At 43.0% G+C, this 17522-nt stretch overlaps 1 protein-coding gene across 8 annotated transcripts in view; it reads right to left on the bottom strand.

Annotated features, from left to right (window-relative positions):
- Positions 1–17522, bottom strand: part of ZSWIM8 (zinc finger SWIM-type containing 8) — a 228379-nt gene that overhangs the window by 11192 nt on the left and 199665 nt on the right. For all 8 annotated transcript variants that reach the window (XM_033940124.1, XM_033940125.1, XM_033940122.1 and 5 more), the window contains 3 exons: positions 9514–9687; positions 8286–8405; positions 4724–4902 (listed from right to left, as the gene is read on the bottom strand). In XM_033940124.1, the coding sequence (XP_033796015.1) occupies positions 4724–4902; positions 8286–8405; positions 9514–9687 (473 nt within the window). The remainder of the gene's footprint in view (positions 1–4723; positions 4903–8285; positions 8406–9513; positions 9688–17522) is intronic.

Raw genomic sequence — 17522 nt, 5'->3', positions numbered from 1 at the left:
TGCGCTACGGGGCGACAGACTGACATGTACAGATCAGGAGAGAGACCTTAGGGCGATGGTCTGTGAAGATCTCAAGGCGGCAAAACAATGTGACAAGGCAGTGGTTGTTGCCCAAAGAATGACAGGCTGCATAGACAGAGGTGTAACCAGCAGAAGAAAAAGAGGTGTTAATGTCCCTGTACAAGTTGTTGGTGAGGCCCCACTTGGAGTACTGTGTCTACTTTTGTTGTTGGACACATCGAAGGGAACTGAACCTCACCTTCAGGGGTCTGCTGTTGACTGGTGTCAGGATGGTCTTCATTGGCATGTTTCCTGGTCCTGCTTCTTTGGTGGTGGCCGGTTGACCTGGTTCTGCAGACTGAATTTACTATCAAGCCGCCGCAAAGACTTTTCTCTCTCTTAAAGTTGTTTTATTTTATTTTTAATTTTTTTAACGTCTTTCATTATTTCAATTTCTTTGATTTTTGATCTCGGAAATGTATTACATATTTTTATTTTAATCAGGTACTTTAGCTAGATTGTGAGCTTTCGGGACAGATAGGGTAGTTTTCCTCAAGTACTTAATTTCATTTTAGTTTGATACATTGTAAACCGCTTAGGTCAGTAAAATGCAGGAGAGGTATATCAAATCTTAAATAAACATACTTTTGGAGGCTGTATCTCTATGAGGATGTAAAAAGACTTGAGGAGGTTGAGAAGAGACTGAAGGATCTGAATATGTCTCTTTCAGAGATATAGGGGTGGTAGAATTAGAGGACACGAATGGAGGTTGCAGGGAAGTAGGCTTAGAAGAAATGTCGGGAAATACTTTTTTTTTTTTTTTTTACAGAGAGGTGCAGTCTAAAATTGTGAATGAATTCAAAAATGCATGGGATAGACACAGGGGATGCTTAAATAGAAAGAAGATGGCAATGCAGCAAGGTTACATTGGGCAAGACTAGAAGGATCTGAGGCCAATGCTGGACAGACTTGCATGGTCTATGTCCCGCAAGAAGGTGAGAGACAAGGAAGAGTGGACAAAACCAGCGTGGGGGAATGGAGGTTGATGCCGGCAGACTTGTACAGTCTGTGCTCCACATGCGGCCAAATCCAGCATGGGAGAATGAAGGCTGATGCTGGACAGACTTGTGCAATCTGTGCCCCGCATGCGGCCAAACCCAGCATGGGGGAACGGAGATCGATGCGGCAGACTTGTATGGCCTGTGTCTCTCAAGTGGCCAAATCCAGCATGGGGGAATGGAAGCCGGGCAGACTTGTAAGGTCTGCATCCCACACGTGGCGAGAAACAGGTGAAGGTTCCAGTGTATTGATCATTTTATTGTCACATACTGTGAGTGGGGGGGACTGTTCAGTTTAGGAGAAAGGGGAAGGCATCTTGACTGATAAGTTGAATACTGTCGGCAGTACACTATGTATAATCCTCATGTTTGGCTGCCTATATGGTGGGAATGTGGTGACTTGACAACCAGAATTTAAACGTGGGTGACCTGGGCCTACAGAGTGGTGGGTGGGGCTCTGATCAACTTGTTGGGCAGACTGGATGGACCATGAAAGGTTTTTTCAGCTGTCATTTACTGTGTACAGTGGTGCCTCGCATAACGGACGCCTCGCACAGCGAACGCTGCGCACAACGAACTTCAGGTCTTGCTTCCCACAACGAACTTCGTTTCACACAACGAAGTCGCCCGAGCTGCATCCTTAACTGCCCTCTCTCCGCCTGGCTCCCTGTGCAGTGGCGCTACATATTTTAAACCCCCCTGCCGCCGCTGCTGCATATTTTTAAGCCTCTACCGCCACCGCATATTTTTAAACCTCCCCCCGCCGCCACATATTTTTTTAAAAAAGCCACCACTGCTGCAACTTTAATCTCACCCGCTCACTCGTAACTGGTGGTCTAGCAAATTTCCCAGCCAGAAGCGCAGAGATCAAGAGCAAGCCTTCTGTGCTACTGCCTGGGCCTGCGCTGATCTCTGAATGGCTGCAGTCAGCTCTCGCGGGACTCACAAGAACTAACTGCAGCCATTCGGAGATCGGCATGGGCCCACACAGGCGTGCAGAGGAATTGCTCCTGATCTCTGCGCTTCTGGCCTTTACGCCACTGGCTGGGAAAGATGGGAGGAATTAAAAAAGGTACCGAGGGGGGATGATTAAAAAGGTACTGGGGAGTATGTGGGGGGTGATTATAATACACAGCAAGGATCAACAAAACCCCTGTCTCCCCTCCCCTTCACATATATCCCCTCTACTATCAAGAAAATTGAATAAGCCAAATTATTATAGAATGCTACACAGAAATATCATGCTAACAGAATACCACAGTCACACATAGCAGGAATAGGGTTAGGGTAGTGCAACTAGGGCAACTGTCCCCCCTGGTCAAAGAGAGCCGTAAGCCTCTGCCTGGACTTTGCAGTCCCCAGTTGTGTCTAACACCAGCTCTAACAAGATAAATGTATCTTTTTTTATGTCATCTTAGCATATTTTATGCTACAGAACGAATTATTTTTTTTAACATGTATTGTTATGGGAAAACGCGTTTCACATAACGAACTTTTCGCATAACAAACTTGCTCCTGGAACCAATTAAGTTCGTTGTGTGAGGCACCACTGTATTACAGTTGGCCCATTATTTTTCTGTTTAGCTTAGAGGCTCCTTTTCCATAGGGATAGCCCATAAATTAACAACATTTTTTTGAGGAAGCAAAGTTGACTAAGATGTTTATATCCCATTACATAAGGCCTTATGGGATATAGATTACTTTCTGCAGACATTAGTTTGGTACGGCAGCATATACCTGGGGTGGTTATAGGCGCGACATGGAGAGTGTGTATGTTTAGAATCATTCACAGACTTCTCTCAGGTTCAGTCATGTTAATCAGGTAGGCTGGTCTCAGTGGTATGTCTGGTGTGATGCATTGGAAGGCACCCTTCCTCATGTTCTGTGGTTGTGTCCATCAGTCCTGGTCTTAGGTATTGTAGTATTTGAGCAGACTTCTGGGTACCTTCATTCCACATTCCACCCTGGGTGTTTTATGTAGGAGGATCTCAAGTTATGGGATTTTTGGTTTGGGAAAATGCCTGTTTCACAAGGCACGTATGGCGGGACATAAATGTTTTATTGCAGTATTGGCTACAAGATAAGTGACCAAGCTACTGGCATTGGAGGAGTCAGTTCCATTCACTGATGCTATTGGAAGCTAAAGAAATGATTGTCACATTGAAACAGAAGAGGTGATTCATTACCATATGGGACCCTTATCTTCAGAACCTCTCTCACAGAGCAAGAAGTATTGAACTATTTGAATATTTAGCCCTCTTTCTTTTGCTCCTTGGGTGGACCTCAGGGTGAAGGGGGAGAGGTTAGCTGTGGTATTTTCCATTCTCTTGTTGCATGCAAACATCCAATCAGGTATGAAGCTATAGACCAGTGGTTCCCAAAACTGTCCTGGAGGACCCCCAGGCCAGTCGGGTTTTCAAGATAGCCCTAATGAATATGCATGACAGAGAATTGCATAAAATGGAGATACCAGGAATGCAGATCTGCTCCATGCATATTCATTAGGGCTATCTTGAAAACCCGACTGGCCTGGGGGTCCTCCAGGACAGGTTTGGGAACCACTGCTATAGACTAATACTGGGAAAAAGTGATATAAGCAGACAAAGCAGCTTATGGATGGGGGTGTGGAGCTTGGCAATCTAAGGGTACAACAGCACCACACTAGAGTTTCAGTCACTGAAACGGACTCTCATCTGGAATGCACAACATAGGTTGGCACTACACAGAGTATAACTCTTAATGTTAAATCTGAATTGATCGATATCTGAATAGGTGGGCAGGGGAGCGGGGATGGGAGATACACAGAGCTTAAACTAAGATTTGAAAATAAACCATACTATGTAAAAACTGCTTTGGTTTGAAAATGAAGTTTTTATCTAAAAAAGATTACACTTCTCCCTCGTTATTCGAGGGGGATACGGTCAGAGCCGGACCGCAAATGGCGAAAAACCGCGATTATCCGGCTCTGACCCACCCCCACCTCCCTGCCGCCTTCCCGGCCTTACCTGGTGGTCTAGAGGGCTTTCGGGGCAGGAGCGATCTTCCTACGCTCCTGCCCCTTGCAGATCGCCATGAGGAAATGGCTGCTGTGAGTTCCCTTGGTCTCTCGAGACTACGACGGGAACTCCCTACAGCCATTTCCTCATGGCGATCTGCACGGGGCAGGAGTGTAGGAAGATCGCTCCTGCCCCAAAAGCCCTCTAGACCACCAAGTAAGGCCGGGAAGGCAGCAGGGAGGTAAAAAAATATGGGTTTTTTTTATTTTCCCCCTCCCCAGAAAAAAATCGCGATTATGTGAAATTGCGAGAGCAGAAACCGCGAATGGGGAGGGGGAAGTGTATACAAATAACCCAGTGCATGCAATGAAATGTGTATGCTCCTGTGCTCCCTACTGAAAAGACCATGGGCAACACACTACCTCTGCTTAAAAACATACTACCAGTGCCCCCAAGCACAAATTGCAGACTTGAGGCATTGCAGGAGCAGCACGGACTGATATGAGCAGACTGTGGGTATCTGTGAGAAGAGACTACAGAAATCACGTGACGTGCAAAGACTATGGACACCGTGTTACTGATACACAAGTATAGAATGTAAAACACTGCCTCCTCTAAGTGGATGAACTGCACGATTTGCATGCGAGTACACTGTGGACATCGTATTACCTGCATATAAGACTGCTGGCAGCGTTGGACGAGCTGGTGGAAGGCTGGCGTACGCAAATGATTATGTACATGAGCTGGGTTGAGTCGTTGTAGTGCCTCCATAATGATCTCCTGCAGCACAAATGGACTTAATACGCCTTTCGATGCCCCTACACAGAACTGATGGACATAGTTGACACCTGTTGTCAAGGAGGGAAAAGCAAATAAGTTCTAGTCAAAAAAAAAAGCAAGGGAGGAAGTCCACCTGTAGAAGAAGCTGGGCAAAAGACTATACCTTGATTAAGCAGTGCAGAGACTAAAACCATATGGACAGCAGAAAGATACCACATTTTAAAGAAAGAATAAATGTGTCTTTCCTTAAGAGAGGCTCAAAGTGAGAACCAGACACTGTCATGGCTGTGGCAAGATAGTGGAAGATTGCTTAGTTTCTCACAGTGAGGTACTCCATGTGTACAAAGGTCTAACATTACTCAGTTCACTCTATGAACACTGTGCCTCAAGCACCCACTTCAGTGGCATCTCTAGACAGAAATATTTGGGATGGCAAGAAGGGGGCAAGCCAAAACGACACTTCTACACATCACCAACCCCCACCCTCTGCACCCACTTTTAAATTAACAATATAAGACACTATGACCTCCTATGCATAAAGAAACTCTATTCTTCCAGCTAGTTTAGGCAACCAAGTTAAACTACCATTATAACTGATACCATCATTCAACAAATGATTCTGTGTGGGAGTGAAATCTGGTTTCTTGACAGAATCTCAATATAAACCATGAACTTCCTATTCTGTATCAAACACTCTCAACGATGGAGCTGCCCCCCTTACAACTCACCACAAAAAAAAATATTCAAATAGTGATTATCACCTCAGGAACAGCAGACACTCCTTCCACTTCTGGACACTGTGTTTAAAGCAGATGGGTTTTTGTTTTGTGTTCTGACCCTACAGCAGTAATTCTCAATGAAGTCCTTAGGGTACATCTAGCCACTCAGGTTTTCAAGATATCCACAATGCATATGCATGAATATATAAGCAAACCAAGGAGGTAGCGAGAACAAATCACATGCATAGTGTGACAGGGAAGCTCCTATCACTGGTTTAAAACCTGCTTTAAACTCTGCCACCAAACCAAATGTGCCTATTCCTAAGCCAAGGAAGCTGCCCATTTAGTCTTTTCCCAGTGCTAGGGTCAGGCAGGCAGGACAGAATGGAGAAGAGGTAGCAGAGAAAGGCAGAGTACCTGTTCCAGGGCACTATAATCCCTTTTATAACTCAGTGGGCAATTCTCTAGCTAAACTCTGGTGAGGAAAGCTGTCCCAGTAAGGGTTAAGGAAAGGGGTGGAGCTGATAGGCAGAACTGACCTAGAGCAGGAGTGAAAGCCAGCCTGCAGCATAAAACAGAAACAGCTGAGAACACTGGGGAGCACTCAGGAACTGGGAGAGAGGGGGGTGCCTCACAGAGCAGAGAGGGGAAGGCTAGGAGCTCTCTCTTACTGCCGAGGGCTAGGGGAAGGGAATGAAAGTTTGTTTGGAACAAAAAGGCTAATGTACTTTAAAGCCACAGTTCTGTCCTTAGGCAGGACTGGCTAAGGTATGAGCGTTGGGGGTATGAGTGTGAGGCGTGGATAAAAGCCAAAAGTAAAGTAAAACGCTTGTATGCAAGCCTAGCATAAAGAGTGAGAGGAGGAGGGGTACTGCTAAGTAACCTTAAAGGGAAAAGTAAAGCCCGGAGTGGATTCAGTGACCTGACATTGCACATCCCTGATAGGGGGAACTTTGGGTGGGGACTTTAGACCATTAAACAAAGGGTGGATAGTTCCCATCCCCTACCCAGTAATCAAAAGGGTAGTGGAGGCATTTATACTTCAGGTGGGTCAGGTGGGGAGAACTTCCTGAAGCAACCGCAGCAGGCACAATATAGCAAGATTTAAAGGAAAAGTTTTGGTTCATTTTTGTTTTCCCGAATGCAGCGTGGACTTGATCCGAAGGGGAATTATTGTTTATGTAAAATCTTTTCCAAACCTAATCAGCCGATGTGGCGGCCTGAGACCCAGTACCATTGAACTGGGTAATAAAACTTGAACTATCCATTATTAGTGGAGTTTCTTTTCTGCTGTGGTTTCCCAGTGTGGCCCTCCAGGGAGCGCTCAGATTTGCGCCTGGGGCGGGAGCCGGGTTGCCAGCGCTAGGCTTACCGCGGGCCCCGTCACAATATTCATGGATGCACTGAAAACCTGAGTGTGCCCTGAGGACTATGTTGAGACTCACTGCTCAACAGGATGTGGAAACTGCTAATCTTGAGCATTTATATGTTGGGTGCCAAGGCCCCCCCCCCCCCAATCTGGTGTTGCTCTGGTGCTTCCCTCCTGTCCTTTGGCATCCTCCAGTGTTTCTGGGGGCTGCCAGTGTCATCTGTAAAGAAAGTAAGTTGCCTCTGGCTGGCCCTGGAACTGTTCTCTGCCTATGCAGACATAGGAAATTGTGTTAGAGGAGGCTGGACACAGCTGAGAGAATACTTCCAGGGTCATCTTGCTTTCATTTATAGTGCTGGCAGGCAGCAAAAATGCCAGAGGGGCAAGTCAAAGGAGAGGAGGGAAGGACCAGAGCAACTGAGATGACATTTAACAACCCCCACACCACCATGCCTCCCATGCTCCACTTAAACGGTAAGCTTTCAGGAAATGACTCATGATAGCTGGTACAATGTGTTGGATTAATGAGGAGGTTCCATTTAATCTGTTACCTCAGCTGGTTACAAAACACTGAAAAGACATATAGAGTAGAAGCTGCCATACCAAATCTTTACCACCATGAAGCAACTCACTGCATTCAAAAGGCTACTGGAAGTGGGCCTTAAGATGGAGACCATAAGTTTTCAATTTAACCAGAAACAGTTATGCACACTGGGGGCCAGATTCTTTATTCTGTGCCTAAAAAAATCAGTGCCAACGACTGCAGTGCTAAGCGCACGTCTATAAAAGTTATGTGCAACTTGTAGAATCACACTTAGCACCACTTATGCACGATAACCTTTAGGCGCACCCATTTAGGCCAGTAAAATCCAGGCCTAAATGCCTACGTTGTGCGCACATCGGTGCATATTCAATAAACTTGTGCATAACTTAAAACCACACCCCTTTTCAGCATCGCGCACTTGAACCAACGCAGAACTTTCGGAATTTGGGGGTAGGTGCATTAAAGCTGTCACTTTACAACAGATGAGACTTGGGTCCAGGTTGCTGAAAACGTGCTATCTTTTGTATTATATGAAGCAGCCTACTACGGAATACTCTTACTGATGTGCTGCCATAATCTTTTAATTCTACATCAGGCTGCATCAACTCCACATAGAAAATAACAAGATAAATTCCATAGAATCAACTTCAAAAGGCAGCTTAGTAAAAAAAAAAAAAAAAAAAAAAAGACACTAACCGTTAAATTTACACAAACAAATTATTACATATCAAATGATCTGGATAGACTTTACTAAAATAGATGGAAAATGAAAACAACATCAGCCTTTCCACACAAACATGTGAGTGCGCACACCCTTACCTAATTTGGCGGCTAATCCCAAGAGCCATTTCACATCCTCTGTGTATGGAGGACTTCGGGAAAAGTTGTTGGGATGGTCATTGTGGGCTCTCCGCCCAAGCATCTCCAAAGCCAACATCCCTATGAAAAATCAGCAACATAAAAGTTGTAATCACATCTCATGAATGCAGGAAGGGAGACCATCACCCGTGTAGACTAATTACGACAACACAACCCTGATCAGCAAGGGTTATTAGTTCTTCCTCTCGCCGGCTGAAAGACAAGCTTGTGATGGACTTGCCTGTTAAAGGTATGAAGATGACTAGGCCTGATCTGACCTCCTCAGCAGCCTTTTGGGATGCCATAAAGCATTTAATGATACCATGCCACATTGGCGGTGTCCTCTCAACCCTTAGCCACTTTCCCCAAGTTCATCAGTGTCAGACTAATAGCGCTTGTCGTAACCACTTCAGGGTAATGAGACAACAAGAGCTACCAAAGAAAAGGAGCACATTACAGAAACATGAGGCTCCTGAAATCTGTATTGTGCTCATGAAAGAGGTCCTAGATTACATTTTTAGGCTATTACGGTACTATGAGCCTAAGAAACCATAGGTAACTAAGATGTCTTTACACAAATAGCCAATTAACTTAGCTGTACAGGTGAATGAGTTAAATCACTATGCAATGGCAACTTTTAAAATTCCCAATATTTCGGCATAACTTACCCCCATTTATAAAGCCAATTTAGACTCCAGTATGAGAAGCACAGCTCTAATGTAGCTCTCTCTCTCTCTCCCTACAGCCCTCCCCAGGAACTCCATTCATCAGGTAAATAATTTATCTGTACTTTTCTCCTCAGTCGCAAACTCCAGAATCTCCTCTCCACCTTGTTATACTGTATGACTGGAATAGACTTCCTGAGTCAGTCTTTTGCTCTATTCAAATTCAGGTTAAAGCTCACCTTGTTGAACCTGCTTTTAATTCTTAACTGTTTGCCCATGTTGTTTTAATCATTCCCATAATAAATGAAACTCCATCATCTCTTATTTGTCCTGTTTGTGTCTTACACGTATGAGTACGGGACTGTGTCCACCTAGTAGTACCGATAAGTACCAATAACAGCATCTCTGGATTTCGTATCCATAGCTGCTATCATCCTGCAGGATCATATCAACCTATGCCTCCATGACCCAAGAACTCAGCAAGAGTTATTTTACCTAATCCATAAAAGACTGGTCATTCTTACCAACTCGGTAGGCAGAATGGAGGTAGTGCAGACCCTGGGGGCTCACTGGCTGACTATGCTGCTCATCTTCGGAAGGAAAGCCCCCCGTCACCAGGGAATTGGGCTGTGCGGTTAGTGTGGTCAAAGAAGCTCCCTGAATTGCTGGGAATGTTGTTCCTGCGTGGACACTCCCTACTGAACACAAGAAACACCAGTGTTAGGATAGAAAGATATGCACTTCCTGCTGCTTAAACTCCCAACCCCCGTTAAAGTTGCTAGAACAGTCCCACTTCAGACAAGAGCATGACAAGGATAGCTGCTATAAATTGTGGAAAAAAAATCTCTCTTAGTTTTCAAACACTGAGAAACAATAATTCAAAGTTTAAAAAATCAAAATCTGAAAAAAAAAAAAAAAAAGACAGTGAAACCAAACCAAACCTCTAGAACCAGAAGTGACAGGGGGATAACAGCAGAATTCTTAATACTGAAAAGGTTAAACCCAAACTAAAGTAGCTGGCATTTTAAACACTTGTTCCCTCAGGAGATGGAGAACAGAGCAGACGGCTTTCTAAGAGTTCTTCTGGGACAAGTCTGCTGGGACCTGTTGGTCTCCGAGCTGAGATTTCATCAGACACAAATGACTGAGCTTCAGAGTCCCTGATGGTTCTGGGACACTAGCATTGAACAGTGTCTTCTGGCTTTTGGGAACTCTTTTGTACCTGGGGGCTTTTGGCGATTTCACTAGTATTGGTTTTGGGGCATTTTGGTGTGCTTGAGATACTGTGTGTGTCTGTGTTGATAGGGCCCTGATGGGGTTGGCATCGTGGTTGCATGGGTAACGGACAGGGTGGTGGTTTTGGGCTTGGTGTGCTTGTTGAGATGTGTGTGGATCTTTCTGGGAGGGGTGCTTGAGATATTGTTTACACGAGGGTCTTTGTCAGATCTGGTTTACTATGTTTGAGGGGAGGGAGGACGGTCTCTAATGCCTGGGTTTTTCTTCAGTGATTGGGGGGAAGGAAGTTTGGGGGGTTTTTAGTCTGGTGGGGTGGGGGGAAGGGGAGGTAGGGGAAATCAAGTTTGATTCTGACAGTCTGGGAAAGGAGGGTGGTCTTAGGGATTTTATGTAGTCAGTTTATGCAGTAGTTTCCTTTAATACGGGTGGGTTGAATCGTCCAATAAAACATAAGAGGGTATTGACTTATTTGAAGAAATTGAGGGCAGATGTTGGTCTTTTGCAGGAGACAAAGCTTACTGAGCTGAGACATGTTAAGTTGGAAAGAGGGATTTTTAGTGATGTCATTGCCTCTTCCTTCAGTAGTAAGAAGAGGGATGGAATGATGAGGGGTGGGTAGTATGGGTTACGTGTCAGATAGAGGATAAAGAAGTGAGCTTTCTGAATTTGTATGCACCTAATGGAAAGGTCTTTTTTTGCACATTGGTTTAAACATTTGACCTGTAGCTAAGAGAGCTTATAATAGGAGGGGACATTAACGGTGTCCTAGGTGAATTGGATAGGTCTGGGAAGGAAAGACTTTACAATAAGCCTTAGAAACACATGCTTTAGCAGATGTATGGTGGAGAAAACGCACCGGGATTCGAGAATATTCCTGTTTCTCCTCTCAATAATGTTATTATTCCCAAATTGTCTTTTTATTGTTTGCCCATGATTTCCTCTGTGAACTTTGAGCCTATATGCCTTTCCAGAGTTGCCAGGCAAGTAGTTTCCCCGTCCTGTTACTATGTTCCAAAAAGGATCTCTTAGTCAGCCTGGTAAGAAATTCGGCCTTCTCCACCTCCAACATGGTGATCTTATATCTGACTGCCAGCAACTCCTTGTTTATTGCCTTACTTCCAGTTGAGCATGCACTTTCTGAGGCCTAGTAAGATCCAATCATAAGGACGCCAACTCATCCTCTTAAGCTTTCCTATGAGCAGATGCAAGAGCCACTAATTCCCCCCTCATATAAGCTTTCCCGCATCCCAAAGCAGACAGGCAGAGGTATCTCCATTGTCATTGAATGACAAAAATTCCTTCCATACCACTTGAAACTTCTCCCACATTCCCACCTTACCCAATAATCCAACATTTATCCTCCATGTCCCCCTCTGTCCAACGCCTTCCTCTCCAAATGTGCCATCATATAAATGGCTCAATATAGTTCGGCTGCTAGTGTCTTGTGTTTACTATCCATCCAACAGTCTCGACTAGTACATAAATATAGGACCGGATACTAACAGATTTACATTAAAAAACTTTTCAAATGAGTAAATGTGAACGCCTCAGTCCCACCACTCCACCGCTGTTAATCCTTGCAACTGCGGGAAGAATCACGTGGCGACTATCATCATTGGCTGTTCTGCATTTGTCACTTATAATTTCTTAAAATTTCTATATAGCTTGCATATGTTAGTTTTTTTGGTGTTTTTAGTTTTTTATATATTCATAAATACATTTAGTAGTACTTATGCACTTATCTCTGCATCCTGCCAAAACCTGGGAGCCAGACCCGACATGTTTCGCGCTATGGCGCTGTATCAAGGGTCTCCCGGGTGGCCGCTGTCATCCGACTCCACAAGAAAAATTTAAAGGAGGTGTGGTTAAGGGCAGAGCATAAGCATGGTAAATTTAGGTGTTGCTAGGCATGCTAGTTAGGTCCCGGTAAATTAGATCAGGTTTTGGCTTAATATACCAGTTCCTACCTTAATGACACCTAGCGTGGTCTAAGTCTGCCTAGACACCGCTAGGCAAGATTCTACAAAGGATGCCAAGTGGTTGAACGATAACCATGCAGACTGGTGCCTACATGTTAGGCATGGTTAGGTGCCATTTAGAGAATCATGCCCAATGTGTTTATTCCTTTTCTTCTATAGTAATATGGAAATACAACATGTAAAACTATGGGCTCTTTTTACGAAGCCCCGTTAGCGGTTTTAGCGCACGCAGCTTTTTAGCGCACGCTAAACCCACGCTACCCCCGCAAACGCGGCTTCGTAAAAGGAGCCCTATGTTTCCCACAGCAGCTTGATCAATCTAGGCATCTTTACATAGAGCTAAGGTTTAACACTTTATCTCCTCAAAGTACTGTACACAATAGCTTCAGGAGATTGTCAAAAGCATATAAACAACCTTTTGAACAGCTGTTTCCTTCTATGAACATTACCGGCTTTATTCTTCACAGTGTTCTCCATTCTACCAACATATTTTGGTCCTAATGGCCTAATGATTGCCTTTTCATTTGGATTCAACATTAATAGTGCAGCCAAAGTATTTTGTGAGTAAAGAAATTTTTTTTTTTAATATATGGTCTGCATTTGTTAACACTAGTGTGCCTGCACTCATGTTTTTGGATATGAATTAACATTGTGTGATTCCCTTAAATAATGTTAAATCCTCTACTGCCATACAGATCAATCTGCACTGAAGAATTCACAAGGAAATGATTGGGGCAGAAGAAGTGGTAAGAGGGCATGTTGTAGAATGTCATGTGACTAGTCCGTCAGGCAAGCCTGCGATTATGTGGAAAAGTGATATAATTTGCTTTTGAGATATTTAATAAAATAGTGTTTAAAAAATAAAAGTGTGGAAATGTTTTGAAGACCACTTGTAGAAAGTGGGGAAACCTTTTGAAGATCACTTGTAGTTAACTAGGGAGAAGGTGAAATTGGCAGAATGAAATATGAAGACTTGTTTCAGTAACAGAAGTTACATTCAGGCTCACAGGTATAGAAAAGAATTATTCAAGTGGAAAATAGAGTGGATGTAAAAGAGAAATAAATTACAGCACTGGAAAATTTAATAGCTGTGTTGGAACCCTCAACATTACATTAGAAGATCAGACAGAAAATGTAGAAGGCATATCAAAGAACTGTTCCTCTTAATTGAAAAATGCCTACCAAAGAAAATGGGTCTACAAAGGATCCAATAAACTCAGAACACATACAGAAGTCCAGTTTAACATAGGCTAATAATGAAAAACCAAACCCAGTAATATTGAGAGTACTAAACTACAATGATAAAAGGCATATTCTAAATGAATATGAGGTCATTAAATTTTTGGAGTAATAAAGTCACAGATTGTTAACATTCCATAATTTCTCAGCCAAGATTTTCATATTTTGGGTTTGGTCTACTGTCCTTGTATAGCTAGCACACAGTCAAGAAATATTTGCTTACAGAGGGATTGAATGGAGTAAAGAAGATTCTGCAGAAGGGGGAAAGAACACCAGAGTAGAGAATGACATGGTGACAAAATTCATCACCGTTCCCGTCCCCACGGATAACCGCGGGAAATAATCCCATGTCATTTTCTAGTGTCTATTTCAACCTCAGTCCTTCTACACCAGCATTCTTCAAAGCAAAGCTTGTGGGTCAGTGGTTGCGCCCAATTATGCTCTGATTCTTCCCTCTCTCTTTAAAGAATGACATGAAGATGTTTTCCCGCGGTTATCCGCGGGGACGGTGATGAATTTTGTCACCGTGTCATTCTCTACACCAGAGTACTGACTAAAGAGGCTGGCGGTGCTGATCTTTTCCCCCCTCAATTTTAATCCTACCTGTTCATCTTTAGTCGTGTTTCTCTTTTTGGTTTATGTGATTGTTAAAAGTGATCAGAAGAGAGAATGAGGGGGGAATTTGGTAAGATGGGGGGAGGGAGGTTATTAGGAAAAAAAGGGTCCAATACAGAGATGAAAGTGCAGAAAAATGACTAAATGAAGGATGTTTAAATTCTGTGTTATTGGGTGTGTGCTAGTGTATAGACTAGGATGAATTGGATCATTACTACACTTGATGAAGATGAGCACTGTAACTCATCTTATTAGAAATATGACTAATATATAGCTGAAATGACATTCCCTTATTGAAGATGGAATCCATTTTTCTATAAACATGAGAAAAAAAGGTTAATAGTGCTCAAAGAGGAGATACTTTACAACTTGCCTATCTGCAAGAATCTCAATTACAGAAAGTACAAATGGAAAGGATGTGGATCTGCCAATTTTCTTTATATTCTAACAGAAAATATAGTGTTGCTATCTTGTTTCATGAGACACTTCCTTTTCGAGGTTAGTGAAGTCATTAAAGTACAGAGAGGGAAAAATATTTTTTAATCTTTGTTTATTGGTGTATTTGAACCCAAACAGCAAATACATCATAAAAATTTAACTCTTAATATAGAACATAATTAACGGATCTACATTGTATATTTTGATAAAAACAGTGTTAAAATATAGTTCAAGGCTCACACCACACACACACTTCATGTCTTTCAAAGAAGTTCAACACAGTTACATAGCATTTTATGTCAGATATTAGCTAATTACATAGCATTTTTCAGATATTAGCTAATTATTCCTCTTTTCTATTTTAGGAAAAGAAGAATGCGTCAATGTGTTTGCCTCTGGTAGGAGTTAGTCTGTAATGTTATCCCATAAAATTACTAATGTTTTTAAAACTATAGTTGATACCTGTGCAAATTAGACATTCAATCTCCAATAAAATGATTATCAGTGAGACCAATAGAGAGATAGTTTGGTGACAGGTCAAAAGTGCGCGCCGACAACCCAGCGCAGACAACTGAGCGCAAGGCGGAAGCGCACCGAAGAAAAACAGTATTTTAAAGGGCTCCGACGGGGGGTGTTGGTGGGGAACCCCCCCCCCCCCACTTTACTTAACAGAGATCGCGCCGGCGTTGTGGGGGTTTGTAACCCTCCACATTATACTGAGAACTTAACTTTTTCCCTAAAATAAGAGGGAAAAAGTTAAGTTTCCAGTAAATGAGGGGTGTTGTAACCCCTCATACCCTGCACAAAGCCAGCGTGATTTCTATTAAGTAAAGTGGAGGGGGGGGTTTCCCCACCAACACCCCCCGTCGGAGCCCTTTAAAATACTGTTTTTCACAATTCTCTTACAATGTAACAACTTTTAACAACTTTGTGTCAGCAAATTTAATTATCTCACTAGTTACTCCCATCTCTAAATCATTGACAAATATGTTAAAAAGCAGTGGTCCCAGCACAGACCATTAAGGAACCCTACTATTTACCCTTCTCCATTGAGAATATTTACCATTTAAACCTACTCTGGTTTTTGTTTTTCAACCACTTCTTAACTCATAATAGGATATTACCTCCTATCCCATGACTTTCTAATTTGCTCAGAAGTCTTTCATGAGGTACTTTGTCAAATGCCTTTTGAAAATCCAAATATACAATATCAACCAGCTCACCTTTACCCACATGTTAATTCACCTCATCAAAGAAATGTAGCAGATTAGTGAGGCAAGATTTCCCTTGACTAAAATCCATGTTGACTTTCTCTCATTAATCCATGCTTCTGTATTTGTTCTGTCATTTTTTTCTTTATAATAGTCTCTACCATTTTGCCTGGCACTGATGTCAAACTCACTGATCTATAATTTCCTGGATCATTTGTGGAATCCTTTATAAAAATCAGTATCACATTGGCTACCCTCCAGTTTTCTGGTACTATCCTGGATTTTAAAGAAAAATTACAAATTACTAACAATAGCTCTGCAAGTTCATTTTTCATTTCTATCAACACTCTGGGATATATACCACTTGATCCAGGCAAATTTCTACTGTTCAATTTGTCAAAACTTACCCATTACATCTTCCAGTGCTACAGAGATTTGGTTTGATTTTTCTGATTCATCAAAATTAAATATCATTTCTTGCACCGGTAACTCCCCTACATCTTCCTAAGTGAAGACCGAAGCAGAGTCTCTTTTACCTCTCAACTTCTTGCTTTTAATATACCTATAAAAAGATTTTACTGTACGTTTTAACTTCCAGCGCAATCTTGTTTTCATGGGTTTCTCTTTGACTTCCTTATTAGCGCCTTGCAATTTACTTGCCATTTCTTGTGCTGTTTACAATTATTTTCAGTGGGATTCTTCTTCTAATTCTGAAGGATTCTCTTTTAGCTCACTCATTAACCACGCCGGCTGCTATTTGGTCTTCCTTCCTCCTTTTTTAATACATGGAATATATCTAGGCTGAGCTTCCAGGATTTATTTTTGAACATCTACGCCTGATATAAATTTTTGACTTTTGCAGCTGCTCCTCTAAGCTTCTTTTTTACCATTCTCCTCAAGTTATCATAGTCTATTTTTTTTTTTTAAGTTAAATGCTATTGTACTGGATTTCCATATCAAATCTTATCATGTTATATTCACTGTTATCAAGTGGCCCTAGCACCATTACCTCCCACACCAATTCATGTGCTCCACCAAGAACTAAGGTTCTATATTAGATAGGGAAGTGAAAATACACTTTATGAAAATTGATATAGCAAAGCCAATAAACCTGCTACTGAAATTACAAGAATACAGATTTAGCAAAAACTGATAAAGAGTAAGGTTACTTAAGAATGATGGAAAAACTTTTATAACGTAAGTGATTAGAATACAGATTTATCAAACACTTGGACTTGGAAGAAGCAAGTACAGTGGTACCTCGGTTTGTGAGTGCACCAGTTTGCGAGTGTTTTGCAAGACGAGCAAAACATTTGCAAAATAGGCACCTCGGAAACAGAGCGTGCCTCGATTTACGAGCGTCCCCCCCCCCCCCCCGCAATCTGGCATCCTCCGCTCGTGTCGCACCCCCTCCCCGCCGCGATCCAGCATCCCCCAGGCATCCACCCACCCACCCAATCACATTTCTTACCCCCATTTGGCACCGGCACCAACGCACAGGACATGCCAGTGCCCGAAGATCTGCCTCCTTCGCACTGGGCCTTGAGCATCTGTGCATGCTCAAGGCCTTCGGGTTCCCATTCTCTCCGAGATTCTCGGAGAAATGTAAGAAATGTGATCGGGTGGATGCCTGGGGGATGCCGGATCGCGGTGGGGAGGGGGTGCGACGCAAGCGGGGGGGGGGGGGCTTCATGAGTGGGTGAAGCAATACCGGTTCTTGGGGGGGGAGCAGCGCCGCTGACCTCGGGGTGGGGGGGAACGTATCAAAGCGAGTTTCCATTATTTCCTATGGGGAAACTAGCTTTGATATATGAG

Source organism: Geotrypetes seraphini, chromosome 4, assembly GCF_902459505.1.
Source record: "Geotrypetes seraphini chromosome 4, aGeoSer1.1, whole genome shotgun sequence".
Taxonomy (NCBI): domain Eukaryota; kingdom Metazoa; phylum Chordata; class Amphibia; order Gymnophiona; family Dermophiidae; genus Geotrypetes; species Geotrypetes seraphini.
Note: the sequence above shows the minus strand (reverse complement) of the source record. Positions and strands in the feature narration are given on the sequence as shown.